We start from the raw sequence: 21,325 nt of genomic DNA, 5'->3' as shown, positions 1-21,325 counted from the left end.
ACTCAGTCCTTCTTCTTTAGATTACCCTCTTGGCTTGCTTTTTATCGTGTCCCTGCTGACTGCTTGTTCTGTTCGCATGACCACATTCCTTTGCTGTTGACCCCGGCATTCACACACACTGTGATGACAAACAGGCCGTTTAGACACTCAGCAGTTCAGTCAGTTGGAATGACTGTCAAAGACACCGAGCAAAGCCAGCATGACTATATTCATTATTTGTAGCCAGTGTGACTGCCAATAAAAGCAGCATGATACCATCACGTCGCTGCCTTTTGCTGTGATCTCCGTATCATTTTATACAATTACTGCTGTTAATTGTGTTATTTTGTTGGAAATTCGACCACTGACCCATTCTTGCCAGTGACCTCTGACCCCGAGTCTTTCTTTGGACGACAGATTGGCTCCTAAATGTTTGCAGATCATTAGATATGACATTTTAAGAGGGGCTCACAAAGGATGATATGCATGCAGGACATTTAGACACAAGCAAGTTGTTAGTGGAGACAGTTGCTGTTCTACAAAGAGCCTCTTAAATCAGCAACGGACATTTTAAAATCGCACTGCTGTAGGTGGACTTTCGTTCATGTACCCAAACAGAGCACTTAATACATTTGCAAGTCTTTCCAGGCCATGGATCAGATAAACTGTTCAAACAACTGAGCCAAAACCTAATGGCATTTAATGTGTGTTTATTGCCATTTTGTTTGTTTTTCTGGCATGTACGCCTGAGTGGCAACAACCCGTGTTGAAGCTTTCAATTTTTACAGCTGTTTGTTTTCCTGGCTTTTTCTCATGGGTGCAAGAATGAGCTACCGGTGCACTGGTAGTCTACCTGAGCTTAGAAACATCGTTTTTTTTTTTATGTCACTCTATTAAAGACATGCAATGCACACACACACACACACCCAGTAGTCAAAGTGTAGTCTTATGTGTTAGTTGCCATAAATTTTAAATCCACAAGGGCGGTAGCTGTGGGATTAGATGTCAGACATACTGTCAGAATTATGTTTCAGTCTCTCTCCCTTCTTTTTTTTTTTTTAACCATGTGTTTATTTACAGCGAAACAGTCATTGTGAATCATTTGTACATTGTGTGCTGTGTATTGTGTTTTAACATGTTCCCACTTTCTTCAAGTGGGTGCACTTGGTCAAGACATTTTCTACAAAATCTCAGTATAAATAATCATTTATATTATTACTATATATACTGTACAGATGTATTCACACTGCCACCAGTTGAATACAGTTTTATGATGCTGTAATAGAATAATTCACTTGTTGAGAAAGAGATTATTCAGTCTGCATTTACCTTCTTGCACAAGCAGTCTCTTGTTCGAGCCCCACTTCCGCAGCAGCTCCCTTATTCACCACAACTCCAACCAATTTCCTGCCCTTCCTGAATCGTTTTTCCACCCCTGCTATCAGTCTTCATTTTCTTCACCACGGTGCTCCAGACAGCATTATGACAAGAGAGCATTTTAAAACTTGGAGGTGCTCCGCGCATCCATGACATCATGTCTTGGCTCTCAGACGGGCTCACCAGGGACAGCCCTTCAACAGTAGCTGAGTTATTGGATGAGCTCATTTTCACTTTGCCGCCCAAAGAGATTACTGTACAGCTACCATGTTGATGCATCAGTGTTCCTTCATAAAACCATGTTAGAGCCCAGAGGTTGTTTGTTCGCCTCAGATCAATAACTCAGACACCATTGTGATGTGTGTGACAAAGGTTCTGTCCAAGCTTGTGTGTTGAACTTCAGATCTCCCACATCTGAAGTTTGAAACTGGCCTTGGATGGGGCTCGATAGGCAGAGGAGGCGATCCAACACAGAGGCAAAGAGAAGGGCCTCAGATGTGAAGCTATTATCTTCACATTGATAAGGTTGATAAAGAAACCTTAGTATTTGGCAGTTATTTCCTCCTGCTACACTAATTGAACTGTCACATGTGACAGTGAAACAGAAAGGATTGTGCTCAGGATTGAACATGGGGCCTCTTCTTTTAGGGTGGAATAGCAATTCTGGGTTAAGGGAATTCACATCAATGTGTTTAATTTGTGCACATTACCCAACGTTTCCAAACACATTCTTCCACATTAACTTGTTAGTTAGCCACCAAGTGGCTAAAAGGATAACACCGTAGGCTGCTGTCAGCTAATATTTTGTTAGCTTAATTGGGTTTTGTGCCTCCGTCTGACTTTGCACTATTTGAGTTAAGATAATGCTGTTTGCCTTCATTTGTATTGAACAAATTCTTTTGACGTCAGTGACACACATGGTCCGTATTACGTTTTTGACGAGCTGCTCTCACCACTCGCTCGGTTAAGGACGCACCGACTAGCTGGGGGGCACAGTTCTGGCTCTGGGGGGCACTTCCCATAACAAGGATTTAGGACCTTCTGCTGGTTTACCAACTGCCTATAATAGTCTCCTTATGTGCATGTTGGCCACAGGTTAGAACGAGCTTACAAATAGCAGATGTAAGAAGGAACTATTTGGCTAGACGCGTCGACTGGCTCGCAGCTCGACCAGATCATTCACTCTCCCCAACATTTGTTGTGCCCAACTTCCCATTCACTATGAACTGATTCGTTTAGAGAAGCAGGAGCCAGAGCTCTCCTTCTTGGCTCAGGCTTCCTGAACCATCTGGACTTGAAGCTAAGTCAACACGATGGATGTTTTGACTGCGCTCGTTCTAGATTAAACACTCTCGCTCACCGGACTGACCAGAGCTCATGTTAGGTGGTCAAACACTGCGTGGCTTCACTTCACTACGTGGGTGCTGTTTGTCCAAAAGATCCATTCTTACTGAGGAATATTTGCACCCAACTTGAACCTGTGTATCTTTTTGAAATGGTTTATTGGTCGGAAAACAGGGTTACATCTAAGCAAATATATTTTCAGGCGAGTTAATGGGGAGCCACCGTGACCAGCTTACATCACTGCTGAAACTCTCATTGTTTGAAGCTAAGCACATGGAAAATACAAGCCTGGGGAGGCTAAACAGGAGCCCTGTGGCCCTGACTAATGGGAGCACAGCGGCTCTTTGATGTTGCTTAGGGAAGCCTTTAAGTGATGCAGAAATGCATTAACACTACCACTTGTTTAAGTGGGTTTTTTTTTTCTATGATTTGCTCTAGTTGTTGCAAGCCTGATTGGAGCTCATTGCCTGCATGACTTATTTTGGCATGTTGTGTAGCTTTTGTTCTTTAAAAGGAAAATGACACTGAAGAGGAAAATATGCATGATCTGTTTGATTTGTGCTGCTTGGAACATTAGTCTAATCAGGCTCTGACTGTATGTGCTGCTGGGTGCTAATTGAAACAATCCTATTTACTGTACTTGTAGAGACTTCTGCAAAATTAAGATGAATATTCTGTTGTTGACCCAGTAGCAACAACACAAAGCTGGTAATTATAAATAAAAAAACAGAAGTTGTGCCAGCACATGTGTGACGACACCTACCTTAAAGCTACTTTTCAGAGAACTGTACTGCTTTCATAATTTCGTCTTGATTCCCCACTGTTTCTGCAGATGCAGACACTGTTCGCCTTCGATGAGGAGGAAATGGAAATGCGGAACAAGGTGGTGGAAGATCTGAAGACAGCACTTCGGACTCAGCCTATGAGGTGAGTGGATCTCCTAACTTACTGCGCTGTCACCTTCCTCTCTTCTGCAGACAATACAGAGCTCTGTATTGCTCGACAGTTTGACATTGAGGTAATGCAACACATATTAAATCCAGTTAATAACATAATATGCTTGAGGAAAGATTTACTTTCCATGAATCTGTCTCTTGTCATGGCAGAAAGGTCTATTTAATTACTTCCAACTGAAATACAACCAATTAAAGCTATTTATAGATCTACAGGCCAAGTTTGTCTTCCCTAGACATGGCCATTGGCAGCTGTTAGGCCTCACTCATCACTATAAAGAAACATTCAAGGACTTTGGACAGCCCGCTACCTCCATCTCAATACAGAACTACCTCCATCTGCCCGTCAACAGCTCCTTGGTAGTTGTCCATCAGCCTACGCCAGGTGTACGATGTAGTGGTCTGTACCAAAGTAAGACTATTTCTCAAGGGAAGCTATAAAGTGACAGACCCAATGTGCAGAGTGACAAAAACTGAGGGCAGCCTTAGTGTCTGGGTCATGTCTGGATTGTGTGTATTTAAAGTGTGTGTGTGTGTGTGTGTGTGTGTGTGTGTGTGTGTGTGTGTGTGTGTGTGTGCATGGATGTGTTGAGGTATTCAAACCACTACAACTGGGAACAAGGTTGCTGCATAGAAGCTTATAGGGTGGAACACAAGGTAGAAAGTCATTGGCTTCAGAAAGTATTCAGCCCTTTTTACTACTTGTACGCTTTATTGTGTTATTGTACAGACTTTCTCTAAACTAAGGTGTTATGGGGGCAAAATCACTTTTATAGCTGAAAACACTGAGTGAGGTTTGACAACTTGTGGAAGGGGAGAATAACTACTGAGTTCAGTTTCAGATACAACTTCATCTTGTTTTTTAGCGGTTTTAATAGTTTTCAGGTTCCAGTTAGTAACATTTTCACTCTCATTGATTCACTCCTGCTATTATTATGTTCAACTGTTCTTAATCTACCTCATCAAAGGTGACTGTAATGACTCGATTAGCACTGTTCAGTAATGCACCTGCACCCGTGCTGTTCACAGAGTGAGTTATAGCTCATTATCACGCAGATGTTTCAGAGTATTGTAGTAGAGATGTGGTTAAGCAGGTGTGCTGCACAGAATATGGGTGCTGAGGGAAAGCCTGAGCGCAGCGTGTTAATGTCTTGCCAAGTCTCTTTGTGATAAATGGGTGACTAAGGCAAAATAAGGCTTTGTCCAGAGGGCATCTAAGCGTCTCACCTAAGCATCACTTCTGCGGTGCCTTTGTGAGCTTGTACAGTGTCTTTATGGTAGCGTTTTGTGAGACATTGTGGTGTCTGTCTGTATTCAATTTGATTCATGCCTGCCTTTGTACGGCAGCCTTAGATGGCCTCTCTGTCTGTCCCTCCCTCCTCCCTTCCCTGTGGCATTTTCAAAAAGACAGCTGTGTCTGGTTTTCAAGAGGTGCCCTTGTGCCCTCAGTCTGCTGCAGGGCCACAAGACCCAAACACATGGTGGGCATGCAGGGTGCCAGGCAGAGCGCACAAAGGCAGGACATTGTCAACAAGCTGCTCAGAGTGGCCACTTTTGCATGTTACTGTGTATAAAGTATATACAATATCTATCTGCTTCTTTTTTAGAACTGAGATCATTTTTATAAGTAGAAGTAGCACAGTGTTGATGTACTACTGTAAAAGTCTGCATTCATTCTGAATGTTAAACCCTGGACAGGTCACTGGTATTTCATAGGCATACATGTGTCTGAGTCACCACTTTACCTAACTGCATGTATTTGGACAGTGGTAGGAAGCAATAGATACAGGGAGGCATGCACACTTGGCCAAACTGTGGATCCGGACCTAGGTCCCTCTTGCTGTGAGGGTAGATTGCTGCAACACTTAATTATTCCTTTAATAAGTATATCAGATTAAAAAGCAAAATCTAATCTAAATGTAACTTTAACTTTAAATCTAAGCTTAACTAATTCAATAGCCCAGATGTTTTATTTCAGAAAATAAATGTGATTCATTATAAACAGCCATAAAAAAGGAGGCATTTCAAAAACTGGCAGATTTAGCCTTTGGCTCAGATCTGCACTTTATCTGATTTTCTCTGCCAGCAGTTATGGCTTTGTTTACCAGCCGTCAAATGGAGCTTGAACCATCGTGCTGGAGTTGTGTGTTTACTCCTGCAATTCTGAAAGTTGACTCAAGTGGGCATGTGAGTGACCAATATGCAAACACAAACTGCTCCAGCCAGCTGTGTAGTCCAGTCGGACGTACACAGCGTGGTGTACATTTCAGTTTAGCTTCCAGTTAATACGCACTTAAGTGTACTTACATAAGCACTGTTGACCCGAGTCAACAGCACTGATGTTTATGTCTGTGCTGATGAGCGTGTTGCGTATGCATTCTTGTATCCATCAGAGATCGCATCCCTCAATTGCTGCCACTGCAGGAGGACAGGAAATTAAGCTTTTCCTGGAGGTCACTAAGGCCGTGCTGGCCCAGAATGCACTGCGGTCCCAGGCTCATGTCAGTAGTGCATCACAATGCTTCCCAGGACGGCACTCATGGACACTGTTCTGCAGATCGCTTCCAGCAAGAATATTGACTTCAAGTCGACTGCAGACGCTCCCCCTGCTCTTGTGTCAATAACTCTTTTGGACGCTTCGCTACCACCACATGCAAATATTATGCTTGAAAACATTTTTCCGGCAGATCTTTTAAAGGTTCCACTTAACAGAGAGTGAACTTTATAACTGTTTTCACATATTACTAGACACATTATTTGGGGAGCAGAGTATCACACCTTTTAAAGAGTCTTGGATGGAGAAGTGTTTTTGCTTCTGTCAGAGCGCAGATTTCTCACCCTGTGGTACTTAGCAGTTAAGAAGAAAATGGAGAGAAATGCAGACCAGGTGGATAGATAGAGGCCCGGTTAAAGAGGCAGCGTCTGCTAAGAGAGGTTTGTGTTGGAATGCCAATGAAGTAGGGGAAAAAAGGTGGAGTGAAGCTCTGGGTTTTACTCTTCCCATACCTTAATCCCCATTAAGGCTGGGTTTTGATGTAATTACATGCATCCTCTGGTTCTGGTTAACTCCACTTATGCATATATAGCACAGAGCCTGCATGGAGTTGGAACAAAAACACTATTTGTAGCTTTTGCTGATAAATGGCCCCTTAATGCATTTTCAGTCAGGTGCAGCTGAAGAATGCAACTTTGAATATATGGGAGGTTAGAGACGTCCGTAGCTCACCTCTCATCTGGACTTAAGGCTAACAGGTCTACACCGCTTCTGCTCAACCTCTGTAAGCACAATGAAAAGAATCTCTGACTGAACTTGCAGCAATCAAGTTGCATTGTGGGTTGCTCAGGTTTTGAGCGAGAATAAAAAGACCATATCTCTTTACTACTGGCAATTCAGTTCAATGAGTCTGGATCACAGGAGACTACAGCAGCACCTCTTTACAATAGGATACTTTTTGGCACATATTTCCAGTGGAAAAAAAAAGTGTCTCATTAATATCTGTGTATAAGCGGTGCTTGCTGACTTCATCACCAAGTCACAGGAGCCAGCATGCCCCACTTGAAACATCACAGACATACACACACTTAAACTGCTCCCTGTGGATTTAACAGTAAACCCACTCGATGCGAGCCGTTCCCTGTGTACCATCATATACTATACACATCACAGATGTGCACTGTGGCCAGGGATTTTATTGTGACAATAATATACGTGTGTGTGTGGCAGCTTTATGTGCACCTTTGTTCAGCCCCTAGTTTTCCACAGTTGTTTGCACTGCCTCACATCGAGTCAAATTTCTTTCTTCTGAGTGGAAACTGTAGTGATATCGTATGACCTCTCTTACAAACGTTGCAGACACCTCAGCTCGTTTTAATCAGGACTTCAGAAGAACCTCTGGATCCATGGTCCATATTATAACCCACACAAGACGTGTGTGTGTGTGTGTGTGTGTGTGTGTGTGTGTGTGTGTCCCTGTCCCTGTCCCTGTCCCTGGTGGTATGTGAGTGGTTGGTTGAAGGAGATGTTAAGTGTGCGTGTGAATGTGTTGCTTAAATAAAGGATAGAGGAGAGGTAGAGAGCTCATGATAACTTGAGTGTGTGTGTGTGTGTGTGTGTGTGTGTGTGTGTGTGTGTGTGTGTTTGTGTTTGTGTGTGTTGACTTGTTGAACTTCTAAGTTTGTGTTTGGGCTTTGAGGTAAGAGTGAACTCTTGACAGACTCACTGCCATACAGAGGTCAACCATAGTTGAAAAAGGCAGAATGTGTTTTTTTTTTGTCTGTGTACTGTAGTTAAAACCCCCAAAAATCCAAAGTTCTGAATTAAACATTGAGCAGGGGGATTAGTTTTCCACACCGTCCTGCTCATTTAGAATGCTGTCTCCCTTTGGTTGAGGGGTTTTTACGCTTTTTAGATCAATGGAAATGACATGACCCTCAGTGGTTTTTAAAGACGACGCACTCACAACACTGGTAATCATTTAATAACATATAAAGGCAAATATCTGTTTTCTTAAATTTCAGTCTGCAGCTAACCTAACATTACCTTTTCCCACCCTTGGCCCTCACTTATCCCTCTGCAGCCATTTTTTTAACTCTACTGTCACATTTGTTTAGTCTCATCCCGTTCCAAGTTATATTCCTCGCTTCTTTCTTTTGTCTGTCTGAACCACTTAGAGAGTGTGTGTGTGTTTGTGTGTGTGTGTAGGTTGTCTTGGCCTCGGTATTGTTCAGCTCTGCCTCATATCGTATGCAGCAGTTGTCAAGCACTCGCTGTCTTGAACGCAACCCTGGTGGGTTTTCAAGTATGCAGCGGTTGTTCCAAAAAGAAAAGAGGAGCATGCTCACGCTACTCGGCTGAATGTGAATGTCAGCGGATGGGAGGCGACTAGAGGAGACTCTAAAGTCAAATAGGATCCATTGAGTCATGAGAGAGAAAATGAAAGCAACGGGGAGTATGAGGGGGAATAGTCGGAAGTCAGCTTACTAGGTTTTGTTAACAGTACAAAGGATTAGTCACTGTTGAACGTCCTTTACGGAGTCATGCGAGTATGTTTGCATGAATCTTTTGCCCGCATGCGTCCGTCCATCTGTCCACTCCCTCTGTATAAGCACGCTCACGTGCGACCGGTTGTGGAAGCACAGGGCGCATTCGCGCACGTGCGTACATGTTTCTGGCAAGCTGACGGCAAACCAGCAGAGCGAAGCCTTGAATCCAGTCCACCGCTTTTGAAGCCAGACTCCAAGAACAACATCTCTCACCCGCAGCTTTCCATACATTCATCACAAGGATGTTCAGCTTAATTTCTCCTCGAGTATGGAAGCTCTGTCCCTCTGAGGTGGCCCCGTGCTTCATACGGCTCTCTGGGCCAAAGACTTGTCACTCATATAAGATGGGGAACTTCTTGATGGGTACAACAAGAAGCTTATTTGCTGAATGTGTGTGTGTGTGTGTGTGTGTGTGTGTGTTGTCAAAGACAGTTGTCCGTTCAGACTCTGCTGGAGATAAGAGGATTGTGTTAGTCTCTGCCTCTGAGAGATCTTCTGGTCATGCCATGTAAAGTCCATGCGTGTGTATTTATGCATGTACATCTTCTGGAAATTGCAGGTTGGTTGTTTGTGTAGGAGAATAAATACAGGATAATAACTGGATGATTTACAGTTTTGCATAATGTTTTTTTTTTTCCTGTTGGCAATAGAGGGAGGTGGAACTTTTGACGTCAAAACAATGGATCTGTTACAATGAGTTGCAATAAATCTCCACTCTCACACCGTGCCCCTCACACCACACCATTCCTTTCACCTTCTAACTCCATCCTTCTTTCCTCTTCCTCCGTTTGCCCCTCGTGTCCCGCCTCTCCTCTCTGCACCTCTTCCTCTCCTTCTCACAAGCCCTCGTTTGTTTGAAATAATTTATCAGGAATCTTAGTGAGTGGGAAGGTCATTTACAACGCAGCCCACGCTGTGTTTACTGGATGTCATATCCCTCAGTGTTTACATGCTCCTCTCCCAGAGAGGTTGATGACTCACTGCTTTCTAATTAGTTCAGCTAATGAGGGTTGTCAGCAGGAACCTGGATACTCTTGGAGTGTGATGTTTTAATGTATAAAGACGTTTTGGTGGCACTTATATACTGTAGATATGAGTTCAATCATTAAACTAACATGAACCAAATGGCTAAATTGGTGCTGAGCGGGAGTGAGGGTGAGTAATGTATTAAAGGAACCAACTGTCCATTTTAAAGTCTGTTTCCTCATCGTGGGGAATACATACTCAGCATGTGAAACTGCGGTTCAGGCTGAGCTTCTTCCGACCTAAGAAAATAACCCTCCATGATGTGATGGAGATGTCGTCAGCATTAACCACGCCTGTGTTATGAACTTTGGAAAATGCAGGGATTTACCATGTAGGGAGGATCTAACAAAAACACAGGTTATGGGAATTGTAGAAAACAGTGTTTATGGTGTTGGAGCCATTCTAGGGACTAAAAGTCAAGATACCTCAGCCTCTTTCTGCTACGCTGGCTCTATAGATGGAATTTCTGCTCTGTCAGTCTAGTTAAGTGCTTTGTAACATATGTTTAGAAAAGTGCTCTATAAATAAATGTTATTATTATTTTATAATGGTCATGTTGCTTACCGCATCTCGACAGATATTAGATTGTTTTCAATTGTGTTCATGGACCTGAATGTAGGGGTGGACAATCTGATGACCCTAACCTGTGTTCACTGTCCTAATTATGTCTTACTCCTGTTTTCAAACTTCATATGATTTAAAAAAAAAAAAAAAGAACCTTATTGTAGATCTGTGCTTTATCATCAAACCAGTAAAATAAGACAGCAGCCAAACATCCAGACTGGTTAAACATTTCATTTCATATTTTGCTTAATGAGCAAAGACCTGCAAACCTAATGTGGTTTTGTTGTGGTTTAATCTGAATACATACAGAGGAAACACAGTGGTTGACAGGTGATAACCTTCAGGGCAACACTAGCATATGTTTGTGTAAATACGTACTACAGGACATTTGCTTTGTGACTAACTGCACCAGTGTTTGCACTTTAAATTCCATTTCCATTAACTCCTAATAACTGTCCACTGTTTCACTTCCAGCTACAGTATAATACTTGTCTAAATCTGTCCTCCTTGTCCTGTTTGTGTCCATCAGGTTCGTCACGCGATTCATTGAGCTGGATGGCCTCACCTGCCTGCTCAACTTCCTGCGCAGCATGGACTACGAGACGTCGGAGAGCCGCGTCCACACCTCCGTTATCGGCTGTATCAAGGCCCTGATGAACAACTCGCAGGGCCGCGCTCACGTCTTGGCCCATCCACAGAGCATTAACACCATCTCACAGAGCCTGCGGACGGAGAACATCAAGACGAAAGTGGCAGTGCTGGAGATTCTGGGGGCGGTGTGCTTGGTGCCCGACGGACACAAGAAGGTGCTGCAGGCCATGGCACACTACCAGAAATATGCAGCTGAGAGGACTCGCTTCCAGGTGAGGGAAACTTTAATGATCTTTGTAATAGAGATGATAACAGCTCCTTTAAGTGTGGGTCCTGCCTGACCCTTCCAGAACCTTTTCTGCACACATGAGGCAGAGTAGGAGTATGGGAAAGGGAAGAACAATTAATTCAGAATAATGCTCAGTAAATCAAGCTGTGGTCATTTTGATAAGTTGGAGACTCGTGCCACAGTGCCTTCGACTGTTGGCCTCAGGTTAAGTCAACACACAGGCCATATTAAAGGCAGGTGAGGAATGCCAGAGTCATGGAGGTCAGGGCATGAATTGTGATGTAGTGACTAGCAGGACTGAGTCAACAAGCCACATCTCACACATCCCCCGGGGCACGTGGTAAATCATGCCACTTCGGACTAAGTTAACACCACAGGACCTGAGTGATTCAGAACTTACGAGGCCTTCTAATGTTGGTTTGAGTTATGATTAAGCTGATAAAATATGTTGGGGGTAAGTGTAAGAGAGAGCAAGGGGTGTGAGAAGTTAGAAGAGTGACCCTGTGTTATTCTTAGTCTCCTTTTAATGTTGTGTCACTACAATTCTAGTTTTGATAAATCCAGACGTGACACATTTCTTTGTCTCTAACCTTGTTATGATTCGACAATTAAGCCATCATACTGTAAAACATGCAGACTAACTCTTCCCTCTGTCCTGACCATCTAGACACTGCTAAATGAGCTGGATAGGAGTACAGGCCGCTACAGAGACGAGGTCAACTTGAAGACGGCCATCATGTCCTTCATCAATGCTGTGCTCAATGCTGGAGCTGGGGAGGTCAGCACAAACACTCATACACACTATAAAACACACTATAAAACACACTATAAAACACACAATACACTAGAAAAAACATGCATAATACTCAATCTAATGGGAAAAGAAGTTATATTTTTTGAGTAGTAGTATGAGCCATTTTGCTAGTTAGTTAAAAGGTTAAATATTTTTGAACGTAAAGGTTCAGCACTGGGAAATTCAGTATGTACTTAGTACTACTTATCTATATTTCCAGGACAACCTGGAGTTCCGCCTCCACCTCAGGTATGAGTTCCTGATGTTGGGCATCCAGCCGGTCATCGACAAGCTTCGGGAGCATGAAAACGCCACTCTGGATAGGTGAGTGTTATATTAATAATAACAATAATAATAGCAAATAGAAAATCATCTGTTTTCATAGTTTTATTTTTAAACCTTAAAGCCCAGTAACCCTAGCAGCACTTTTCAGTTTGACACAATTCCTTAAACCGGGAAACATTATTATGATGAAGGTATTAAGATGAAAAGCTCTCAAAAGGTGCTTTAAGTAATTGAACCTCACTCTGTTTTTCTCTCTCCAGGCATTTAGACTTCTTTGAGATGGTGCGGAATGAGGATGACTCGGAGCTGGCCAAAAGATTTGATATGGTGAGCAATGCACCATCAGCCTGAGTCTATTTTGTTGTCAAATTCTGAAATCAGGGACTGTTCTACTACTGTGGCCCAAATTTGTCAGAAGTCAAGCAGAGCAATTGTCGGTCTTTAATAGTAGTTATCTTTTTCTTCATAGTCCCACATAGACACTAAGAGTGCCGGTGCCATGTTTGAGTTGATCAAGAAGAAGCTGAGCCACACAGATTCCTACCCCCACCTCCTCTCCATCCTTCAACATAGCCTGCAGATGCCCTGTGAGTAGCTGCTTACAAGCTGATTTCTGTATCTAAGGTCCAAAAAGTATTCACACTGGAGTCTACTCTGCATCATAGCCCGGCTTTTGGGAAACGTTAATATCTCTGTCTCTGACTTTCAAATCTAGACAAGCGTGGCGGCGGCAGCCTGCAGCACTGGCAGCTTTTAGACAGGATCCTCCAGCAGATAGTCCTACAGGACGACAAGGGCGAGGACCCAGACGTCGCTCCTCTCGACAACTTCAATGTTAAAAACATCATTCGAATGTAAGTGAGTCAGAGGAGACACAGTGATGATATATATGATTATATATGTATATGTATGTGGTTTTATCCATATGTGTCACATGCCTATACAACATTTTCTTGCACTTCTCTATAATAAGTGGAGATTCCAGGCGAACATTACAATATAAGACACACTTAGTGCACGTGTATTTACACTGACTGCAGTGATGTCTTCATGCGTTTTTAAAAGCTTTTCCTTATCATCTGAATGTGCGCACATGCTCTCTTGTGGTTAATGCATCCAGTCAGCATCGCTTCTAAGATCAAAGACAGGCTTGGCTGGCAGGCAAGAGAATCAGTGGAATATCATGAGATATTAACATCAGGAAACATTTACAGTAAACCATTGCATCTGTAGTAAGACTTGTTTTCACACTCTCATGTTGAGCTATTGTGCCTGTGATGGATAGTGGAGAATGAGATTGCACAGGAAGGTGATGTGAAGTGAACATGGCAGCAGGGGTTCCGGGGGCAGAATTGGAGGATGCCACGCTCCAAGCGTGAATTGGCATAAAAGAGGAAGCCAGAGATCAAAAGGAAATAGCTGTAATCGCGTTAAGCTACGCAGTCTGGCCAAGTCAGCCATGCTTAGGTGCAGCGAGGCAGTAACTTGGATTCATGCAGGAGACAATGGAGAGAAGAAGAAAAACAGAGTACTATGACTTGGAAGTTGATGTTATGCATGCAGTATGTCATCAGAGGCACCATTTTAGACATGCGAGCTGCTGAGTGTAGGTGCTGCACTGTTGTCCATACACTAAATTTAACGTTTATTTCTGCCGCCAGTTGACCTCAGTTTCTCTTTAAGACGTGCCGCCGATCTTTTCTTTCATGATGTCCTCTCTCTTCCTCACTCCTCGGTTTAGTTAATCCTAAAGTGAGCTCCAGGTTGGTAATGATTGTGTTTAGTCTCACCAGTGAAAAAAATAATAATCTGCAGTCACTATGACGACTCTGACTACTCACACACGTGCCTGGCCCAGCACCCCTGTACAAATCACACGTTTTCCACCTACAGCTGTGTAAAGATATTTATTAGACAAGTCAAGTATTAAGTGATTGTCCTTTTTTAATGAGTTGGATCCACAGAAAGTTGCCTGACCTGTAATTAGTGTGAAATTTGGAAGCAAGTTCAGTCAGCACTGTCACTAATGCAAGCACTTAGAAGACTGAAATCTGAGTAATGACCAATTTGCTTCTAGATTCTCTTGTGGCTTTCCTTTACGTGTGAATTGCCACGGTGTAGTTACTTTATCCTTGCTGGCAGTCGTACCTAAGCTGTGTCCTTATACCTGTTCTGTCCTTCTCCTTTTCATGTTAAAATCATCTCTATTCCTCAACTGTAGCTGCGGCTACCACCGATGTTCAAGGTTTCACTTTCCAGTCTTCATTAATTTAGAGTAATTTCTCCAAACATTCCATTTAATGATCCATTATCAAGAACACTAATAACTTCACGCCTCTTGTCGACCTAAGTGCCAGAATTCATAACTCTGAATATATTGATTTCAGCACAGCAGGATTTATTTTTGCACTAATGTTATAATGTGCAGCTTAAAAGAGCAATCTGCATCCACCCAGTCAGCCCTAGTAATGAATCTGAATCCCTGACAGAAAAACACAGAATTACTGTCAATGATCAATGAATTTCCCTTCAAATAATTAAATTTCTTTCACATGTAGAGGCTCGACTTGGTTGGACTGCAGTGAACTCATGTGCAAGCATTTTGTGCAATGCTTTGCCCCGTTTGTCTTTGCTTATTTCTGTGTCGGTGCTTATTTTTGTCTGCCTGCTTCACAGGTTGGTGAATGAGAACGAGGTGAAGCAGTGGCGAGACCAGGCAGAGAAGTTCAGGAAAGGTACAGTGAGCTCAGTTTGACACACTGCACTCTACAGGTTCAAAGAGAAAATGCATCAAGTGCATCATGTGTGTAATCTACATGAATATAATATAGTTGTTTAGAAATCACAATGTGTTTCTCTGCTGCACTTCCTGTTCATATATTATTATTATTATTATTATTATTATTATTATTATTATTATTATTATTATTATTATTATTATTATTATTATTATTATTATTATTATTATTTTGTGAATCTCCATCATATGATCACATTTCTATCCCACTGCGTCTTTTCAGATCACGCAGAGCTGCTTGCTAAACTAGAGAGAAAGGAGCGGGAGTGTGAAACCAAGACCCACGAAAAGGAGGAGATGATGAAGACCTTGAATAAGATGAAGGACAAGCTGCAGCGTGAGGGTGTGGAGCTGCGCTCAGCCAGGGAACAAGTCCTGGACCTTTCAACACGCATAAATGACATAGCTGTGAGCACTGCCTTTATACGCTTGGTGACATGACATACAGTACTGAGATGCTCATTAGTAATTATATAATTATTATTATATGACATTGTAGCTGAGTTTCATTTCCCACTTTTCTACTGTTTACCGGTATAACACTCAAAGGTCGTGATCCAATTTAAGGTCACTTTTTGTAGATTTCCTACTGCAATGAAAATTAATTTTAGTATTAATATTATCATAGTTCATTCCCAGCAGAGATTGGTTGAAGAGGTATTTGGCCTAGTAGAAGAAACATATTGCTTTTCCATCAGCTTCAAGGCTGTCTTTTAATCATGGTAGAGATATTGTAGCTTAACCGTAGCTTTAGTATCTTTTAGTAGCTGTATTTTGGAGGGGTAAATGTGTTTTTGACAAAAACATCTGCCTCACCAATGCTATATAATGATATTTTAAACTGAGAATAAGCTCTAAACTTGATGAACCTCTAATAACTTTATCTTTGTATGTCTGTTATCACTCCTGTAGGGTGGCAGTGCGTCTTTCCCACCTCCTCCTCCACCTCCTGGTGCACCCATGGCTGCACCTCCACCGCCTATGATGGGTGGCTTCCCTCCGCCACCACCTCCGCTACCATTCAGCTGCCCGCCTCCTCCACCACCTCCCCCACCGCCCGGAGCCCCGCCTCCTCCACCTGGGGCACCTCCTATTTTCGGAGCCCCGCCTCCTCCTGTTCCCTGTTCTTTCAACACAGCGACCACCATGAGGTCCAAGTCCATCCCTCAGCCTTCTCATCCGCTGAAGTCCTTCAACTGGGCCAAACTGAGAGAGGTGGGACAAAAATGACATTTCCATGAGTTAACATCAGAGTTAAATGACTCTACAGGTCTTAAATTATAACAGCAGGTGTATTGTGCAGTAAGATGTATTTTAGCTAACAGAATGAGAGCGTACCTTTGATGGTACCCACAGCATTAATCAATGTTTAAATGTTATTCCCCTGTGTCCAGAATGATATCAATGGCACCATCTGGAATGACATTGATGACCTCAGAGCTTTCAAGATTCTTGACCTTAAGGACATAGAGAAGATGTTCTCCGCCTATCAGAGACAGCAGGTTTGGATTTGTTTGCGAGTAGAATACGGCATTGTGGGATATAGTTGTAATAATGTCTGTATGCATGTTAGATCTGGAGCATCAACATATAGAAACAGAGATGCATTATGTGACTGTTGAATAACTGTTAGTCGCATTTGATGTTTGATGTATTTTACCTTCATTCCTGTGTGAGAGTGTGAGAGTGTGTGTGTGTATTGGTGGGTGTGATGACGAATCCTGACAGACCTAACACGAGCAGCTGTTCACCACTGAACGCCATATTGTAAAGATGCCACAAAGCTCAAGCTTTGGCTGTGTACTGTAGCTGCAGAGCTGCATTTGTGTGAGAACTGGCGAGCTGACTCGGGTCTTCACGGGCTCATGGATCAACAAAACACAGAGGGGGGGGGGGGAACGGTCACGATTGCTGAAGTCACGAGGAGTCATGATACGGTCAATTCACTAAATTATGTTAAAGCAGGGACTAACTAATAGGATAATTACAGTATGTACGCCTTCAGGGCAATACCATACTGTACATAGCAATTACTTCCCTCTGTGCTACAAACTAATTACACACCACTTGCCATGTGATAATATTGGGTGCCATTGCCTAAACTGATAGATTTTACTACCTCAAATGAGTTAAAGTGGGATGTTAATATGCTCTAATTAGTTTCTGGTAATCCTGTTTAAAGACAAAGCTCAATGGATGAGCAATAAGTAATGTCTTCCGAGGCTTCATCACTGTTGTATTGCTGCATAATGCATTTTACTGCCTTGCTTAAAAGCACTCTGGCTGCTAAAAGCACAACTTCTCTTTGCAGACTTTATTAAAGAGTGATGGGTTTTTCGAGGCAGCTGCTGACAGTGATTTACTGTGGGTATTTATTTATACAGAGCAGGTTTTCATTGGCACAGGCCAACGGTTAAATGCAGACCTCTATGGATAGACGCACATAAAAAAATAAAAAAAAAAACCTCAGTATCTTCCTGGCTTTGACAGCTCAGTTCCATTTGGCAAGAGCAAGATTCAATTCAATGCAGTGTTTTTACTGTACAGGGCATAGCTGCCTTTTTTTTAGCTCGTCACCAGTTTTCTGTTTACATCTGACCTCTGCAGGATTAGTTACCACACTCATTTTTCATGTTCTTGTTTTTCTACGTCAAGACAGATGTAGATGCAATCAAAAGAGCACAATAGTCTGGATTATTATAAAAAGCACATAAACCAAAGTGGATCAGAGTTTAAAAACTTCTTGTCCATCAATGCAAAACTGAGCAAATTTTGATTTTCAGGATAGATTTCATGAGCCCCTGACGACTTTGGACAGTAGATGATCCTTGTCTTCCTCACACTGGGTTTCCCAGCTTCAGCTTGTAGTGTGCATAGTTGTAGTTCTTTGCCACCACTTTTTTTCTGCTTGAAGTGCTAATCTTTGCATGTGTTTTCAATTTTTTGTGTGTGTGTCTCTCTGCGCTCTGCGACTGCCTGGTCAGGACCTGCTCACTAACCAATCCTTCAAACAGGTGAGTTAAACTTCTTTCAGCATCTTTTTTTATTCGCCCTCACGGTGACCTAACCTTATTGCTCTATCACCTTAAACTCTGCAATGCCGCAGCCAGACAGTGGTTGTTTTGGTATCAGAAGTTATATAGTGTGGCAGAACAATAATATTAATAAAAAGATTGACATGAGAAGAACTTTGATTGCTTGTACGGAAGCTGAAACACGACTGTAAATGAATGCTAATGTTGCTGTCTAAAGGAATAACACCATCACTGTGTTATTAAATTAAATTAAAAATAATGTATTGCAGGATAATGTTCACAATAAATGAGCAGTGTATAGTATGCAGCAGGTGAAAAGAGGTGCATAGCTGTTTTTTCCTCATGGAGGTTCAGAATGCCCAAATGTAATTGCAGCATTAATCTTAATCATCATTGCCTTATTACTCATAACCCGCTTTAATACAAGTTATTGTGTTGGTTACCCGCATCGTCTTTCATTGCATTGATTGTCATAATTCATCATCACAAAATGAACCAGTCTAAATGCAGCCACCAGTGTGTTAAAGCTTTCACAGTCAAGAGCAAAACATCACATCACTTAATAACGTTATTAAAAACTGAACACGAAGAGGATAGTTACATGAGGCTGGGCGCACACGCTGTACACACGCTGGCAAAGGTGCCTCCAACGCGTGGGTAGACGAGGTTTTGGCCGGCTCAGCGAATGGGAGTTGTCCCCTTAACCCAGTGCCAACCTCTGTCCGCTGCCGCCAACCCGGGCATTGAAAAACGACAGTTTTCTTTACAAGCCACATCTGTTTTACATACGTCATAACCAGCTAACCTCAAAAAGGACATTTTCTGGCAAGCAGGAAACCAGCACAGACCCTAAATAGAATGTGTTTAACATGCGTATTCCTGACCGGTTGTCACAGACGCTCATTCTTTGTCCTTGTGGATTTTTAATACAACATTTGTGTGAAGCTTATAAAAATATCTAAGTGGCCTGACCCACGTTTTTTGGACAATGTTTCCTGTTCCTCTCGGAGGTTTATAGGCCTGTCTGCATTGTGTTTGCAGTGGTGACTCACCAAAAAAAAACTCCTCTTACAAAACCTGCTTTCGATTTTCTGCTCATCCTGTCTTGAATTTTTAGATTTTTTTAAAATTTCCACTGCTTTTTTGACATGTTTTCACAGTTCAGCTCAGGCTTTATAGCTTTTTTTTTCTTTTAGTGAACTGATCCATGATGCTTGACAGTCTGACTGAGAGTCAGTGACTGCAAAATCAGGTCAGGGAATCTGACCTGAGGCCAGCTGAAGTATTTGGATGGAATGCAACCTTTTAGTCTGCACTTGATAGCGGCAGTGATCGAACTGTTACGACTGGCTTTTGTTCTTCTGACTTTATTTTTAATCTGCTCCAAATTAACACATTGTTAAATCCTTAGAAGGGGTCGTGTCGTCTCTCGGTGAGATAAAGATGTCAAACAGATGTGAAGAGGAGACGTTTGCAAGCTTTGCATTTTATGAGCACATAAACGAGGTTACGTTGCAAAGTTAATGTGTTTCTCTGTTTTTCTCTTTCTGCAGAAAGAGACGGGCTCCATGGATGACTTATATGTCAGCACGCGGAAGGTCAAAGAGCTGTCGGTTATCGATGGTAGACGTGCACAGAACTGTGTCATCCTGCTTTCAAAGTACGTGGCCCAGGCACGAATTATGCCACATTGTACCATCAGTAACCTGGTTATCATCTGTTAATTAGATCATGACTCTAAAGAGACACCCTGAGCCCAGGTTCTTGTAAAATAAGTGATGCTGCGGTGTCGGGGTCGAGGGTTAGTGTTGTAACTCAATGTGAAGCTGCTTCGAGGCAGGTGTTTCTCATGTGTGGTACAGGAAATGTGCTTTTAATGGACACATGAGAACATCTGTCAGCGTAATTGAATTACAATCTATGCTTTTTTTGAAAGGAAGCAGCTTTAGGCCCTTTAGTCATGTGACCGACAGAACTCTTTACCCAGGAGAGGATGCTTCTCTGGAAGTAGTTTTCAGTTTTAGATCAGTCTTTCGTCTGTTTTTAAGTATTGTCAGTTTCTGCATGAAGCCATACAAAATCAATCAAGACACTTAAAACTAAGCCCCTCCCTGAGGGACTTGGAATCCCACTGTTTCTGAATAGAAATCAATTGTCATCATTTAAAATTCACCCGAAAATATGGTTACCATTTGTATGTCTCCACTGCAGTGATCCAAAGCTCTCTAGAGCATTTGAATCCTAACCCCCACCTCTGTAAAAATCAATAAACAGGCTTCCTGAGACCCTTCTGTGTCTGACACTACTGCAGCATGGTCCCTGACCTCACTTTTGTGTCAATAGCGTATGCCCCAAGGGTACAAACCAGGCCCAAATGGGGTCAGCAGTTGGCCAGTTATGCTTTGATGCACAGACTAACAATGCTGTTATTGATCACAACCCGGCACACTTACCACTGATCAGATTCACTGAAAACAGCTGGCAGTGCTCCCGGGGCACAGATACTGGTCCAGACTGCTATTTAGAATATAAATATCAGCCCAGTCCCAGTTGCTTATTTTTAATATTACAATTTATTACATTTAATGAAATAATGGGATGTGAACATCGTTCTATGAACACTGTCTGTCGTCTGCAGGCTAAAAATGAGCAATGAAGAGATCAAGAGGGCGATCCTCGAGATGGATGAGAGAGAAGAGCTAGCCAAAGATATGCTGGAGCAGGTAAAGTTCAGTGCTTGACGAATGATCGCATAAGACAGCCGGGCAGCAGCAGAGCTCTTCAAGATTATTATGACCGGTTGCGTAGGTGAAGACAGCGTGAAAAGATTTGATTAACAGTGCAAGAAAACGAGTATTTCAGTGTTCAAAATGTTTTTGTAATGTGCATGACCCAGACAAAGGAATGCTATACAGTATATTCCAGCTTCTTCTGACAAGACAGTAGAAACACCAAAACTGAAATTTTTATTGAGAATTTGACTTCTTAACTTATTTTAAGAGCTTTAGACAGATGGTCAAATATTACAGCTACAGAGAATATGTAAAAAAACATTACAAAAACAAATAGTCTGTCTTTGGACAATAGCCAAATGTCCAAATACACATCAAAGGAGGTCTTACTTACTGTAGTCATTACTCTTGTTCATTGGGTTAAGGTCTGAACCCTGTGGTTTCCAATCCATGTGTGAAAATGATGTGTCATGCTCCCTGAACCACTCTTTCACAATTAGAGCCTGATGAATCCTGA

The 21,325-nt window shown here is 42.3% G+C and overlaps 1 protein-coding gene across 3 annotated transcripts in view; it reads left to right on the top strand.

Moving 5' to 3' along the window:
- The window catches only part of LOC113159556 (disheveled-associated activator of morphogenesis 2-like), an 82,453-nt gene that overhangs the window by 48,688 nt on the left and 12,440 nt on the right, over window positions 1–21,325 (top strand). For 2 of the 3 annotated variants that reach the window (XM_026356313.1, XM_026356312.1), the window contains exons 5-18: window positions 3,533–3,627; window positions 10,816–11,149; window positions 11,834–11,944; window positions 12,180–12,283; window positions 12,505–12,571; window positions 12,714–12,831; window positions 12,960–13,098; window positions 14,921–14,979; window positions 15,265–15,449; window positions 15,954–16,256; window positions 16,436–16,543; window positions 18,026–18,055; window positions 19,630–19,736; window positions 20,715–20,799. In XM_026356313.1, the coding sequence (XP_026212098.1) occupies window positions 3,533–3,627; window positions 10,816–11,149; window positions 11,834–11,944; window positions 12,180–12,283; window positions 12,505–12,571; window positions 12,714–12,831; window positions 12,960–13,098; window positions 14,921–14,979; window positions 15,265–15,449; window positions 15,954–16,256; window positions 16,436–16,543; window positions 18,026–18,055; window positions 19,630–19,736; window positions 20,715–20,799 (1,845 nt within the window). The remainder of the gene's footprint in view (window positions 1–3,532; window positions 3,628–10,815; window positions 11,150–11,833; window positions 11,945–12,179; window positions 12,284–12,504; window positions 12,572–12,713; window positions 12,832–12,959; window positions 13,099–14,920; window positions 14,980–15,264; window positions 15,450–15,953; window positions 16,257–16,435; window positions 16,544–18,025; window positions 18,056–19,629; window positions 19,737–20,714; window positions 20,800–21,325) is intronic. The other variant, XM_026356314.1, reaches the window with a different exon arrangement.

The sequence above is a fragment of the Anabas testudineus genome, chromosome 12 (assembly GCF_900324465.2).
Source record: "Anabas testudineus chromosome 12, fAnaTes1.2, whole genome shotgun sequence".
In the NCBI taxonomy this organism is placed as follows: domain Eukaryota; kingdom Metazoa; phylum Chordata; class Actinopteri; order Anabantiformes; family Anabantidae; genus Anabas; species Anabas testudineus.
Note: the sequence above shows the minus strand (reverse complement) of the source record. Positions and strands in the feature narration are given on the sequence as shown.